The sequence below is a fragment of the Halichoerus grypus genome, chromosome 2 (genome assembly GCF_964656455.1).
Source record: "Halichoerus grypus chromosome 2, mHalGry1.hap1.1, whole genome shotgun sequence".
Classification (NCBI taxonomy): domain Eukaryota; kingdom Metazoa; phylum Chordata; class Mammalia; order Carnivora; family Phocidae; genus Halichoerus; species Halichoerus grypus.
This window is the reverse complement of record NC_135713.1, coordinates 172,192,807-172,209,056: the sequence shown is the minus strand read 5'-3', so window position 1 is coordinate 172,209,056 and position 16,250 is coordinate 172,192,807. Positions and strand designations below refer to the sequence as shown.

General features: G+C 41.7%; 1 protein-coding gene across 11 annotated transcripts in view; it reads right to left on the bottom strand.

Annotated features, from left to right (window-relative positions):
* Positions 1-197: 197 nt before the first annotated feature.
* Positions 198-16,250, bottom strand: part of LOC118527085 (schlafen family member 5) — a 46,659-nt gene continuing 30,606 nt past the window's right edge. For 7 of the 11 annotated variants that reach the window (XM_036078692.2, XM_036078689.2, XM_078063655.1 and 4 more), the window contains 2 exons: positions 8,948-9,668; positions 7,677-8,592 (listed from right to left, as the gene is read on the bottom strand). In XM_036078692.2, the coding sequence (XP_035934585.1) occupies positions 7,782-8,592; positions 8,948-9,668 (1,532 nt within the window). In that variant the 3' untranslated portion in view covers positions 7,677-7,781. Of the gene's footprint in view, positions 252-7,676; positions 8,593-8,947; positions 9,669-10,767; positions 11,025-16,250 lie in introns of those variants that run through there. The other 4 variants (XR_013444412.1, XM_078063696.1, XM_078063686.1 and 1 more) reach the window with 4 other exon arrangements.

Below are 16,250 nucleotides of genomic sequence, written 5' to 3'. Positions count from 1 at the left end.
ACAAGGTGCTAGCGTTCACTGATGTGGGCATAGACAAGACCAGCATCATCAAGCACTACATGCACCAGAATTCCTCGCACTACCAAGCCACCATTGGCATGGACTTGGCGCTCAAGGTTCTCCACTGGAACCTGCAGACCTTGGTACACCTGGCACATTGCAGGTCAAGAACGATTTGGAAAAATGACAAGGATCTATTACCTGGAATCTATGAATTGTTTATTGTCTTCAGTATCAGTAGGCATCCATATCTGAAACAGAGGCAAATGGGAAAAAAACAATTTGGATTCAAAGTTAACCAATGGGGAAAAAAAAAGTTAACCAATGGCAAGCCAGTTTCAGTGGTTCTGCTGGCCAAAAAAATGTGACCATGGGAAGAATGTGCTGATGAACAATGAGACCAGTTCATGGTACATGATATTATAGGATGATTTGAAACATCTGCAAGGAAACTGTAAACACTGATGAAGCCTCCAGATACCTGGAGAAACATTAAAATACACCCAGGATTTTAATTTATTTTAATTTATGGAGGTAATGGGGAAATGTTGTCTAGAAGGCAAAAGGGGAGGGCTGTTAATCTGTTGGAATATTTAATGTCTTGTTTTTATTGGTAGTAACACAAGTATGTTTATGAAAATGTGTTGAGCCATACACTTGTGATATGTATACTTTTAAATATGTATGTTACACTTAATAAAAAGTTGAAATGGAAAAGAAGTGAATTGTCATGGAAAGAAGGCTTGAATGCATACACACACATGCACACACTTACTAGTATTTGTATGTGACCAAGGGGAATGAGCGATTATGTCAGAGATGCGGGGCAGGAGGTCATGGTGGACAACTAGAAGGATTAGTAGAAGGCATTGCAAGTGAGTTGTCCTTTCCCCAGGGGATCATGAGGTTGACTAATATGAGGCAGATGCCTTTGGGGAAAAGCAATAATCTCCATTGATTTTTAGAATAGCATAGATAGTAGTAACTTCTATCAGATTTTCCTTTAGGCACGGGAGTATAGAGGTATACAATTTGGCAGAAAGCAAGCAGTATACCAGGATCATGAGCTAGGCAGACAGTGAGCTCAGAAACAGAATCTCTAATATCAAAAGAAGAAAAAGCAAAAATTTCCTGTGTTCAATTTGCTCCTTAGGAGATACAGTCCATGGATGTTACTGAAGCAGAGGTTTTAATGTTTGGGGCCAAAATTCTCTAGCACAGGAGGCAAAGTTATCTATCACAGCAAGGTCTTGGGCAGGGGTGTTGTTGTCTGAGGCAAAGTCATCTCCAACCATGAGTTCTTGGCCAGGACAGTGTCATCTCGGAAATGGGAATTAGGCATTTTTTTTTAAGTGGGTACCTACTTGGGTTGCTGTAGGTCTCAGCATTAACTATATTTGCTTGAAACAATGGCTTGCTTGGAGGGTTTGGGCCTCTGGATTGTAAAGCAATGAAAGCACCCAATCTGTGGTAATAAGATCAACAGACATCAGGCATGTAGGTAGGTAGCTGCACTTGATAGGGTTTTTTGTTTTATTTGCCTGTTTATTTTGTGGTGGAATTTTTTATAAAGATTTTATTTATTTATTTGAGAGAGAGAATGAGCAGGAGGGAGAGGGAGAGAGAATCTGAAGCACATTCCGCGCTGAGCACAGAGCCGGCCGTGGGGCTCGAGTCCCCAAATGCAAGATCATGACCTGAGCCGAAACCAAGAATTGGATGCTTTACTGACTGAGCCACCCAGGCGCCCCTATTTTGTGGTGGAATTTTTAGGCTCACATGAGTGCCCTATCAGGTAAGCAGCTGCCTATCCATGGGACAATCAATGTTAATTGGTCCCAGGAGAATGTGCATCCTGGATTTGGCCTTCAGCCTTTATGGGATGGGGCAAGATTGAAAATTTATAAAAATAGGTTAAGGCCCAGGGTAAGATAAAGACACATTTAGAGGACTACTTATTGGACTGGAAATTTAAAAGGAATTATTTGAGGAGGCCATTGTTTCTCAGTTAAACAGGCTATTTGGACCTACTAGGAAAATGAAAGTTCTATTGAATGCCTCCTTCAAGAGCCCAGCATTGTTTATTTTGCCAAGTGAAATGTGTGCATTGCTTATTACCAATAAAGTCTATAACTCTGAAGAGACTAAGAGTGTTCTGGCAAGATCTCATATTGTGGCTTTAGTATATGTAGAGCCACAGATGATTTTGATTTATATTTTGAGTGCCTGTGAGGTAAGGGATTTATGGTCCTTGTCCCAAACACCAGCAAAAACAATGAAGCAAAAAAAGTCTGGTGACTTCAAATGTGAATTGTAGGATATGTTGTTGCTCAGGAGCCTATTCTAGAGGATAGCTAAATGGTTTTATAGTCTGCAGCTGAGAGGTTAGGTCAGAAAGCCATATACATCATCAAAACTTATGAGCTAGGGACACCTGGGTGGCTCAGTTGGTTAAGTATCCAACTCTTGATTTCAGCTCAGGTGGTGATCTCAGGGTTGTGGAACATAGCCCTGTGTTGGGCTCTGTGCTGAGCGGAGCCTGCCTAAGATTCTCTCTCTCCCTCTTCCTCTGCCCTTCCTCCCCACCTCCTCCCGCCTTGCTCTCTCTCTCTCTCTCACATGCACATGCACTAAAAAAACAAAACAAAAAACTTGTGAGCTAAAGAGACACTGTCCCTGTGACAGCCTCCCAGGGGAGACAGAGGCAAGTGGGATATGGCCTTCTAGCAATACCGCCCATCCTCCTGTGCTCTGGAAGGATCACAAAGCATTCTGTCAAGATTCAGATTGGCTGCAGTTTAAGCCTTTGCCTCTATGGCCTCAGTAGACACATTCAAAATACCATAAGTAAAAAATAAAAACACCAAAAACCAGAGTGTGATTCCTTATACTCCTGCCCCATTCTTGCCCCAATTCAAGTCTTCTGAAGCAAAGGCAGACTGAGAACAACTGCAGAGAAGAGAGAAGGAAGCTAATGACAGAAAAAATGTTGATCTAAAACCATCACCAAGGGACACCGGGGTGGCTCAGTTGGTTAAGCATCTGCCTTCGGCTCAGGTCATGGTCCTGGAATCGAACCCCTCATTGGGCTCTCTGCTCAGTGGGAAGCCTGCTTCCCCCTTTCCCACTCCCCCTGCTTGTGTTCCCTCTCTCGCTGTGTGTCTCTGTCAAATAAATAAATAAAATCTTTAAAAATAAATAAATAAAAAAATAAAACCATCACCAAAAAGACTTAGTGAACTCTAAGTCTGAAAATACTTTTAAAAAGTATCATGGTAGATCAGAGCACATATTATAGCTTAAGGACTTAATAGATAATGGAAGCTATGGATACATTTAAAGTAATGATCAAAGGACAATTCATAGCATTAGATACTTTTATCAGTAAAAATGAAAGAATGGGAATAAACAAAACCCATTTAAGAAAAAAATAGAGGGATGCCTGGGTGGCTCAGTTGGTTAAGCCTCTGCTTTTGGCTCAGGTCATGATCCCAGGGTCTTGAGATTGAGTCCCACATTGGGCTCCTTGCTCAGCAGGGAGCCTGCTTCTCCCTCTGCCCCCTGCTTGTGCTTGCTCTTTCTCTCTTTCTCTCTCTGACAAATAAATAAGTAAAATATTTGGGGAAAAAGATAAAAAATAAAAAAAAATAGACTTCCAGTCTAAGATGGCAACATAGGAAGCACCTGAGCTCACCTTCTCCCATGGACACACTAAATCTACAGCTACACATAGAACAATTTCCTTTGAAAGAAATCTAGAAACTAGCCGAGTAACTTCTATGTATCTGGCAAGTAAGAAAATGCGTCAATAGGAGTAGAAAAAGCTGAGACAGACTCTCACCGTAATCCCCACATCCAGCACCACAGCATACAATTGGAAGGGAACTTGCAGCTCCCAGCATGTCCCTGAGGAGTAAAGGGTTTGTGCCCAACATCTAATGTGCAAACTTTTCAGATGTCCGTCAGAAAGATGGGCCCCCAAAACACCTAGCTCTGAATGCCAATAGGGCTTGCCTCCAAAAGACCCCAAAGACTATGGCAAATAAATAAACAGTTCTTAATAGGCTCACAATGACTCACTGTGGCTGTTTCCTCCAGGGCTCAACACAGGGAGAGTGGACAGAAATGCCCATCTCCTACTCTATCCCTGAAAAAGTCCTATTCGCACACTTTAAAAGCTGCTGCCTGAGAGTCAGGCTTCTAATTTAGCATAAATCTAGGAGTTGGCCAATCTTCCCTAGAGACGGGTGAGACCAGTGAGCACCATCTCCACATTCTCCCTCTGGCTCATTCAAGGTTGCTCCCTTGAAGGAGCTTGTGCACATGTCTGGTGCCCTGGTTTTTGTGGCTTATGTCCAGGGGATGCATGTCTTCATTGCATGGCTCTGGTGGCCAGCAGGGCTGGAATTTGCAGATCCCATAGGACTGTAGCAAATAAAGAAACCATTCTTAGCCAGCTATCCACCCAGGGCTCAGTACAGAGGGAGCAGACAGAAACAGCCATCTCCCTGTCTTTTCCAGAAAGAGATCTTTTTTTTTTTAAGATTTTATTTATTTATTTGACAGAGAGAGAGAGAGACAGTGAAAGAAGGAACACAAGCAGGGGGAGTGGGAGAGGGAGACGTAGCTTCCTGCTGAGCAGGGAGCCCAATGCGGGGCTCGATCCCAGGACCCTGGGATCATGACCTGAGCGGAAGGCAGACGCTCAACGACTGAGCCACCCAGGGACCCCAGAAAGAGATCTTTAAAAGATTTTTAAAAGCTGCTGCCTGAGGGTGCAGGTTTCAATCAGCCTGCATCTAGGAGCTGACTGAGATCCTCTCTTCTGGGGCACTGACAGGTCTTGGAACACCCTCAACTACTATGAGCCACAGAGAACAAAGAAAGTAGTGTGGACAACCACAAGGTTTGAGAGACAATCAAGAGCTTGGGCCAGGCCTGAACAATAAGCTTCATTCCTTACATGAGACCAAGACTGGAAGAGGTAGTTGGGTTTTTAAATTTTTTAAAAAGGATTTTATTCACTTATTTGAGAAAGAGAGAGAGAGAATGAGAGCATAGAGGGAGAGGGAAAGGGAGAAATAGACTCTCTGCTGAGCAGAGAGCCCGATGTGGGACTCTATCCCAGGACCCTGAGATCATGACCTGAGCCGAAGGCAGATGCTTAACCGACTGAGCCACCCAGGCACCCAAGAGGTAGTTGTTTTATCTAATGCACAGAAACCAACACAGAGAGTCAAGGAAAATGGAGAAACAGAGGAATATGTACCAAACAGAACAAAACCCCAGAAACAGAGCTTAATGAAATAGATGTGATTTGCTGATAGAGAATTAAAAATAATGTTATAAAGATACTCACCAAGATCAGGAGAACAATGCATGAACAAAGGGAACATTTCAATAAAGATATAGAAAATATATGAAAGTATCAAACAAAAATCACAGAACTGAAAAATATAATAACTGAACTGAAAATTTCAATAGAAGGGTTTACAACACACTTGATCAGGCAGAAAAAAGGATCAACAAACTCAAAGACAGGGCTGAGTAGCAAGAAGAAAAAAGAATGGAAAAGAATGAAGATAGCTTAAGGGATTTATGGGACAACATCAAGCAGACCAGTATTCATATAGGAGTGCCAGAGAAGAGAGAAAGGGGCAGAAACCGTATTCAAAGAAATAATGGCTGAAAACATCCTAATCTAGAGAAACAGGGAGCCATATCCAGGAAGCTCATGGAGTTCTAAATAAGTCAAGCAGAGAAAGACAAATACTGTATGATCTCACTTAGAGTGGAAACTAAAACAAACAAAAAACAAGCTCATGTATATAGGGAATAGATTGGTGCTTGCCAGAGGTGGGGGCTGGGGGTGGTCAGTGAAATGTGTGAAGGAAGTTAAAAAGTACAAACCTCTAGCTATAAAATACATAAGTTACAGGATATAATGCACAGCATGATGACTCCAGTTAATAATAGTGTTTTGTATATATTTTTAAGATTTTATTTATTTGAGAGAGAGAGAGAGCATGTGCAAGCGGGGGGGCAGAGGGAGAGGGAGAAGCAGACTCCCCACTGAGCAGAGAGCCCAACACCGGGATTGATCCAGGACTCTAGGATTATGACCTAAACTGAAGGCAGACGCTTAACTGAGCCACCCAGGCGCCCCCACAACGTTTCCTTAGCAAGATCCCTCTTCATCTCTTTTGGCTGCTTTATCATTTTGTCTTTCAACTCGTTTTATTAAATTTATGGACTTCCCAAATTCTTCTATAGCAATAGCCTTTGAGAAACTAGCTAAAATCCTAAAGGCTCGGCAGAACAAAGATGTTGGATTTACTTTATTTCATTGGTTATTAAATTAAATGAAAAGCAAAATGTAACTTTTGAGTCCAGTACATTCATCTTCTTAGGGACCCTTTAAAAAAAAAAACTTGGCTGGGGCGCCTGGGTGGCTCAGTCATTAAGCGTCTGCCTTCGGCTCAGGTCATGGTCCCAGGGTCCTGGGATCGAGCCCCACATTGGGCTCCCTGCTCCGCGGGAAGCCTGCTTCTCCCTCTCCCACTCCCCCTGCTTGTGTTCCCTCTCTCGCTGTGTCTCTCTCTCTGTCAAAATAAATAAAAAAAATCTTTTAAAAAATAAATAAATAAATAAATAAAAATTAAAAAAAAAAAAACTTGGGGGGCGCCTGGGTGGCTCAGTCCTTAAGCGTCTGCCTTCAGCTCAGGTCATGGTCCCAGGGTCCTGGGATTGAGCCCCGCATCGGGCTCCCTGCTCGGCGGGAAGCCTGCTTCTCCCTCTCCCGCTCCCCCTGCTTGTGTTCCCTCTCTCACTGTGTCTCTCTCTGTCAAATAAATAAATAAAATCTTTAAAAAAATAATAATAAAATAAAATAAAATAAAAAATAAAAACTTAATAAATAAAACACAATGTGTCTCCCTGGGGAATTGTGGGAATCTTACCTTCATGCAGTGACCTAAGATTCTCCATAGGACTAATACTAAAGCAGACCTAAAGAGCTGAGATTCTAAATAACCAAAAGACATGCATAACATATTTTAAAAGACAATGATCAAAATTACTAACACCATTAAAAGAATAAAATGGAAAAGAATCATGTAATATGGCTTATAAGAAATTACAGTTTGTACCTTCTGATCTTATATATTGAAATATTGTACAACTATTTTTGGCCCATAAAAGGGCAGACACATGACCCCTCTCTGCCCTTCATACCCTCCCAGCGCATCTTACTCAAGCATTTCTGTGCATTGCTGTATTAAAAATAGTGAAAATGTAAAAAAAAATAATGAAAATATCTGAGTCCACCTGGCACACATGGCTCAAAGATCTTCTCATGATGTCTTCCCTCACTAAGCACTTCCCCAACCATGCTGAATAACCAGTTTCCCCCTCTATCTACTTACCTACGTATGTGTAAACACACACACACACACACACACACACACACTCTCTCTCTCTCTCTCTCTCTCTCTCTCTGCATCTCAGGCACCTCCAATTACTACTCTGATGTAACTATCTGAAATTCTTGTACTTGTATTTGTGTACTTGTCTAGGATTTACCTCTGCCCCAAAGAAGGAATCTTGTCTATCTTATTCGCTACCCTATCACTAACCCTTCCCCCCCCCCAGCACCGAGAAGAATATACGCCTCAGAGTGAGTGCTCATTAAATATTTAATGATTAAATGTTTAGGTCACATGGTTTCATGGTTAACTAGAGATGAGAGCTTCCTAATTGTTTCTTAGACTGGGATCTTCCTGTCAAATGGAAACCTTCAGAATATAGAGATGTTTCTTCGCCCTGGAAGCCAAACAGAGCAGAAGATTGTGGAAAACAGCTGGCTCGGCCACTGTTGGGTTGAACCCAAATATGATATTTCTTTCCAGGCCTGAAAATCGTCGGACACTGTCCACCACAATGTGATTGGCCATGATATCTGATGCATCCTTGATCTGTACTAACAGGTCAGATTCCTCATTGAGCTGAGATACTTTTCTTTTCCTCATTGCTCTTAGGAGCTTATCTTTATATTTTTCCACTTCACTTGCTTTGCTGAAAAGCACAGCAATATCCTTGGGAGAATAACCATTCCTAAAGAGAAACTGACATTTCTCTGCTACTTGGACAACCATCTCTTCCAAGTCAAAGTACTCCATAATCTCAAAGTTGCCTGGAATACCCTGAGCCCATTTAGCTTTATGAACCATCTCCAGGGACCCCAAGGGGATGTTAGGTGGAGGATTTTCTTTAACCTCCTGCATTACTTCTTGTAGGTAGTTGGCTATTGGATCTGCATTGCGGACCACTCTGGTGAGCTCTTCTCTTGGATACTGGGCTTCGAGAGCAGGGAGGCCATTGTGGCTCAAGTGGCTGGTCTGAAAGTAGTCCAGAAAGATCCAGAGAATTCCTGGGCAATCGTTTTCTCTCTGAGTGATGTTTTTTGCCTTCTCATACCAGTCTCCATCTTCAGTGCGGAAATTCTGAGCTTCATCAATGATGATGTGCTGAATCTTTTGAAAGTCATTTTTCATGAAGGTTTTCCGGGTCACTGCCTGGCAGATGTTTTTCTTGCTGAAAATGTAAGAAACATAGTCAGGTTTCCCCACTCAAACAAAGGAAGCCAATTCTACCCCCCCCTTTTTTTAAAAGAGGGGTAAGGGGCAGAGAGAGAGTGATAATCTTAAGCAGGCTCCACACCCAGTGCAGAAGCTGATGTAGGGCTCAATCTCACAACCCTGAGATCATGACCTGAGCCTAAATCAAGAGTCGGAGGCTTAACCAACTGAGCCACCCAGGCACCCATCAATTCTACTCCTAAACTCTTCTGGACATAGTAAATACAATATGAATTTTAGCATGTGAACTTAAAGCCAAACCAGTCAAAGTTACTCCAAAAAATGAAAATGGATATAGTTAGGCTGCATACCTCACAAACTTCCTCAGGGGCTGATTTTCACAGATGTAAAGAATGTCACTTGGTTGACAGTGAAACACATTCCTGATCTTCTCCATTATCCTAAGAGCCAGGATGGTCTTCCCTGATCCAGGTAAGCCATGAACAAACAGTTCTCTGGTCATGCGAATGTTCTTTGACAGCAACTCATACTGTTTATCTGTGAGTATGTTCAAAACCTCAGAGCCCAGCTCTTCACTTAAGAAAGATCGGAACCCAAGCAAGACTATCACAAGGGACTGTAACAGAGCTTCCATGTGCTGGGTGGTTGTAAGGTTATAGGACTCGGGGTAAATTTGCAAATCTGAACAATGAAGAGTCTCTGCTGTTCTATCAGGATTCAGCAGGAAGACCAAGGGAGTGATGCACAATTTCCCAGTGTAGCCACCTGTGTTCACCAGCTTCTGCTTTAAGGTACGGGCGACTGTCATAGAATAGCTCTTCCAGCTTGCATCACACTCACTGAGGATGGTGTAGAGGAGTGGGATGTTGTTCTGGGAAAGCAGAAGAGCATCACAGATTACTCCCTGCTTCTCTGGCAGACCCAAGTCCACAGCCCAGCTTCGAGAAAAAATCAGTATTCCTTGAGAGAAAGGGCGTATTTCCTTATTTATTAAGTCTCTGAGTCCTTTATGTTTTGAGAACAGTTCCTTGTAGAGGTTTTCTGGAGTATACACCACTCTGTCTGATAATACTAAACAGCAAAAGAATTGGAATAAATTAGAGAATCCCAAGACAAGCTAGTAATCATCATTATATGTAATAGATTCACTCCATATTTGGGCCCAAAGATGTATCAGTACTAGCATGCATTAGTAATGAAAAGATCAAGCAATTCCCAGTCTGCTGGAGCTGATAACTGACTGGCATAACAGAGAGAAACAATAATTATACAAAGTGGTAAATGCAATGGGAAAGAAGTGCACAGAGCATTATGCAATCATCAACGAGAGGTACACCTTGAGAAAAAAGAAAATACGAAAGTCTTTATGAAAAAGGAGACACCTGAGCTGCTTCTTAAGGGATGGCTGTCAGTTAGCCTTCTGAAGGTTGGGAGAATAGAGAGACAGGTAAAAGGGGACTCATGAGTAAAGCAGAGAGATAAGAAACAGCAAGGTCCATGCAAGCACTTCCAAGAAGTTTGTGTTGTGAATAGCACAAAGGAGGAAATGAGGATGGGGAACAAGGCTTTATAGTGCCATCTTAACACCTGGCGACACTGACTAGTGTTAACAATACTGTGGTATAGGCGGGAGGAATGAGATGGCAGAGGAGCTGGTCCCAGGAATTCAGCTGGATAGGGATTAAACCATTCTGAACATCTACAAACTCAATAGATGGAAGAAAAGAATAGCAGCAACTCTCTGAACAGAAAAGCGACCATTTTCTGGAAGGTAGGACGTGCGGAGAAGTGAATCCGAGGTGATATTTGGGAAGATAAGACAGCGGGGGAGGGGCCTCTGTTGGCCGCTTCTGGCAAGTGATAGAGCAGTGGAGCACAAAATCGGAACTTTTAGAAGTCGGCTCCGCTGAGGGACGTCACTCCGGTGGCTAAGTGGGGGGTGGAACCCTCGTGGGACAGTGTGGTCTCAGGACCCTCGGGGTCACAGAAAGACCGGGGGTGCCTGAGGGCAGCAGAGCTCCCAGGTATCGGAGCGGGGAAGCCAGCTGCAGAGACGGAGCCGAGGCGTGGGCTCTCAGCTCGGGGTTGTCATAAACCGTGATCCGCGGCACAGTCGGGCCACTGCTCCTCCTGCAGGGACCCAACAAGCGGCAGATCCGGGGAGACTCACCTTCCTCCCCTGGGAGGAGCGGCGGGGGAACGCACCACAGGGATCTGCTGGGTTTGGAGACTCCACACCGAGTCGGGTGTCAGAGATAGAAATGCTCGGTCACAGGCCGGGTGAGCACGGAGTGTGGCCGGAGACTGGGGAGATGGGAGTGACTGACTGCTTTTCTCTGGGGGCACACTGAGGAGCGGGGCCTCGAGTTCTTGGCTCCTTCGGGGTGGAGATTGGGAGGCCGCCATTTTCACTCTCGTCCTCCAAAGCTGTAGGGAAAGCTTGCAGGGAACAAAAGCTCCCAAGAGCAAACCTGCACAGATTACTTAGCTCTGACCAGGCAAGGGCGGGGCAATTCCGCCTCCTGCAAAGACATTTGGGAACCATGGCAACAGGCCCCTCCTCCAGAAGATCAGCGAGAACAGCCAGACAAGACCAAGTTTACCATGATCAATGAGAACGGCAGAACTCCAGCGCTAGGGGAATAATGCACATAGAATCCATGGCTTTTTTCCCATGATTCTTTAGTCTTTCTTTTTTTTTTTTTTTAAAGATTTATTTATTTATTTGACAGAGAGACACAGCGAGAGAGGGAACACAAGCAGGGGGAGTGGGAGAGGGAGAAGCAGGTTTCCCACTGAGCAGGGAGCCTGATGCGGGGCTCGATCCCAGGACCCTGGGATCATAACCTGAGCCGAAGGCAGCCTCCCAACCAACTGAGCCACCCAGGCGCCCCTCTTTAGTCTTTCAAAGTTAATTTTTTTATAGCTCTTTATTTTTTTCTTTTTCTATTTTTTTAGTTGAATTTTTCTTCTTTCCTTTTTCAACCAACATCTTATCAATTCCTTTTTAAAAATCTTTTTTAATTTTCATTTTTAGTCATATTCTATCCCTTCAAAGTATTTAACCTTATTTTTGTAAATATATGTTTTTCTTTCTTTAAAATTTTGGGAGGTAATTTCTTCCAACAGACCAAAATACATCCAAAATCTAGTCTGTGGCTCTGTTCTATTCACCAGCTTGATCATATTCTTTTTTTTTTTTTCCCTTTCTTTCCCCCCCAGTTTCAGGTCTCTTCTGATTTGTTTCGTGTATATTTTTCTGGGGTCGTTGTTAACCTTTTAGCATTTTGATCTCTCATTCATCTATTCTCCTCTGGACAAAATGACAAGATGGAAAAACTCACCTCAAAAAAAGAACAAGAGGTGGTATGGACTGCCAGGGACCTAATCAATACAGACATTAGTAAGATGTCGGAACTAGAGTTCAGAATGACAATTATAAAGATACTAGCTGGGTTTAAAAAAAGCATAGGAGATACTAGAGAATCCCTTTCTGTAGAAATAAAAGAACTAAAATCTAACCAAGTCGAAATAAAAAAGGCTATTAATGAGGTGCAATAAAAAATGGAGGCTCTAACTGCTAGGATAAATGAGGCAGAAGAGAGAATCAGTGATATAGAAGACCAAATGACGGAGAATAAAGAAGCTGAGAAAAAGAGAGATAAACAACTGCTAGATCACGAGGGGAGAATTCGAGAGATAAGTGATATCATAAAGTGAAACAACATTAGAATACTGGGATCCCAGAAGAAGAAAAAAGAGAAAGAGGGGCAGAAGGTATATTGGAACAAATTATAGCAGAGAACTTCCCTAATTTGGGGAAGGAAACAGGCATCAAAATCCAGGAGGCACAGAGAACCCCCCCTCAAAATCAGTAAAAATAGATCAATACCACGACATCTAATAGTAGAATTCACGAGTCTCAGAGCCAAAGAGAAAATCCTGAAAACAGCTCGGGAGAAGAGATATGTAACCTACAATGGTAGAAACATTAGATTGGCAGCAGACCTATCCACAGAGACCTGGCAGGCCAGAAAGGACTGGCATGATATATGCAGAGCACTAAACGAGAAAAATATGCAGCCAAGAATACTATATCCAGCTAGACTGTCACTGAAAATAGAAGGAGAGATAAAAAGCTTCCAGGACAAACAAAAACTTAAAGAATTTGCGAACACCAAACCAGCCTTACAAGAAATATTGAAAGGGGTCCTCTAAGCAAAGAGAAAGCCTAAAAGTAACATAGACCAGAAAGGAACACAGACAATATACAGTAACAGTCACCTTACAGGCAATACAATGGCACTAAATTCCTATCTTTCAATAGTTATCCTGAGTGTAAATGGGCTAAATGCCCCAATCAAAAGACACAGGGTATCAGACTGGATAAAAAAACAAGACCCATTGATATGCTGTCTGCAAGAGACTCATTTTAGACCCAAAGACCCCTCCAGATTTAAAGTGAGGGGGTGGAAAACCATTTACCATGCTAATGGACACCAAAAGAAAGCTGGGGTGGCAATCCTTATATCAGACAAGTTAGATTTTAAACCAAAGACTGTAATAAGAGATGAGGAAGGACACTATATCCTACTTAAAGGGTCTATCCAACAAGAAGATCTAACAATTTTAAATATCTATTCCCCTAACATGGGAGCAGCCAGTTATATAAGCCAATTAATAACAAAATCAAAGAAAAACATCAACAATAATACAATAATAGTAGGGGACTTTAACACCCCCCTCACTGAAATGGACAGATCAACTAAGCAAAAGATCAACAAGGAAATAAAGACTTTAAATGACACACTGGACCAAATGGACTTCACAGATATATTCAGAACATTCCATCCCAAAGCAACAGTATATTCCAATACACATTCTTCTCTAGTGCACATGGAACATTCTCCAGAAGAGATCACATCCTAGGTCACAAATCAGGTCTCAACCGGTACCAAAAGATTGGGATCATTCCCTGCCTATTTTCGGACCACAATGCTTTGAAACTAGAACTCAATCACAAGAGGAAATTTGGAAAGAACTCAAATACATGGAGGCTAAAAAGCATCCTACTAAAGAATGAATGGGTCAACCAGGAAATTAAAGAAGAATTTAAAAAATTCATGGAAACCAATGAAAATGAAAATACAACTGTTCAAAATCTTTGGGATGCAATAAAGGCAGTCCTAAGAGGAAAGTATATAGCAATACAAGCCTTTCTCAAGAAACAAGAAAGTTCTCAAATACACAACCTAACTCTACACCTAAAGGAGCTGGAGAAAGAACAGCAAATAAAGCCTAAACCCAGCAGGAGAAAAAAATAATAAAGATTAGAGAAGAAATCAATGAAATAGAATCCAAAAGAACAGTAAAACAGATCAACAAAACTAGGTGCTGGTTCTTTGAAAGAATTAATAAGACTGATAAATCCCTGGCCAGACTTATTGAAAAGAAAAGAGAAAGGACCCAAATAAATAAAATCATGAATGAAAGAGGAGAGCTCAAAACCAACACCAAAGAAATGCAAACAACTATAAGAACATATTATGAGCAACTATATGCCAGCAAATTAGAAAATCTGGAAGAAATGGATGCATTCCTAGAGATGTATCAACTACCAAAACTGAACCAGGAAGAAATAGAAAACCTGAACAGACCCATAAGCAGTTAGGAAATTGAAGCAGTAATAAAAAATCTCCCAAGAAATAAGAGCCCAGGGTCAGACAGCTTCCCAGGGGAATTCTACCAAATATTTAAAGAAGAATTAATACCTATTCTTCTGAAACTGTTCCAAAAATGGAAATGGAAGGAAAACTTCCAAACTCATTTTATGAGGCCACCATTACCTTGATCCCAAAATCAGACAAAGACCCCATCAAAAAGGAGAATTACAGACCAATATCCCTGATGAACATGGATGCAATAATTCTCACCAAAATACTATCCAATAGGATCCAACAGTACATTAAAAGGATTATTCACCACGATCAAGTGGGATTTATTCCTGGGCTGCAAGGTTGGTTCAACATCTGCCAATCAATCAATGTGATACAATACATTAATAAAAGAAAGAACAAGAATCATATGATCCTCTCAATAGATGCAGAAAAAGCACTTGACAAAGTACAGCATCCTTTCTTGGTTAAAACTTTTCACAGTATAGGGATAGAGCGTACATACCTCAATATCATAAAAGCCATCTATGAAAAACCCACAGTGAGTATTATACTCAATGGGGGAAAACAGAGATTTTTTTCCCCTAAGATCAGGAACATGGCAGGGATGTCCACTATCACCACTGCTATTCAACATAGTACTAGAAGTCCTAGCCTCATCAATCAGATAACAAAAAGAAATAAAAGGCATCCAAATCGGCAAAGAAGTCAAACTCTCACTCTTTGCAGATGATATGATACTTTATGTGGAAAACCCAAAAGACTCCACCCCAAAACTGCTAGAACTCATACAGGAATTCAGTAAAGTGGTATGATACAAAATCAATGCACAGAAATCAGTTGCATTTCTATACACCAAAAAGAAAACAGAAGAAAGAGAAATTAAGGAGTCGATCCCATTTACAATTGCACCCAAAACCATAAGATACCTAGGAATAAATCTAACCAAAGAGGCAAAGGATCTGTACTCAGAAAATTATAGAATACTCATGAAAGAAATTGAGGAAGACACAAAGAAATGGAAAAACGTTCCATGCTCATGGATTGGAAGAACAAATATTGTGAAAATGTCTATGCTACCCAGAACAATCTACACATTCAATGCAATCCCCATCAAAATACTATCCACTTTTTTCAAAGAATGGAACAAATAATCCTAAAATTTGTATGGAACCAGAAAAGACCCTGCATAGACAGAGGAATGTTGAAAAAGAAAAGCAAAGCTGGTGGCATCAGAATTCCGGACTTCAAGCTCTATTACAAAGCTGTCATCATCAAGACAGTATGGTCTGGCACAAAAACAGACACATCGATCAATGGAACAGAATAGAGAGCCCAGAAATGGACCCTCAACTCTCTGGTCAACTAATCTTTGACAAAGCAGGAAAGAATGTCCAATGGAAAAAAGACAGTCTCTTCAACAAATGGTGTTGGGAAAATTGGACAGCCACATGCAGAAGAATGAAACTGGACCATTTCCTTACACCACACACAAGAATAGACTCCAAATGGTTGAAAGACCTCAATGTGAGACAGGAGTCCATCAAAATCCTAAAGGAGAACACAGGCAGCAACCTCTTCGACCTCAGCTGCAGCAACTTCTTCCTAGAAACATCACCAAAGGCAAGGGAAGCAAGGGCAAAAATGAACTATTGGGACTTCATCAAGATAAAAAGCTTTGGCACAGCAAAAGAAACAGTCAACAAAACCAAAAGACAACCAAAAAAATGGGAGAAGATATTTGCAAATGACATATCAGATAAAGGGCTAGTATCCAAAATCTATAAAGAACTTATCAAACTCAACACCCAAAGAACAAAGAATCCAATCAAGAAATGGGCAGAAGACATGAACAGACATTTTTCCAGAGAAGACATCCAAATGGCCAACAGACACATGAAAAAGTGCTCAACGTCGCTCGGCATCAGGGAAATCCAAATCAAAACCTCAATGAGATACCACCTCACACCAGTCAGAA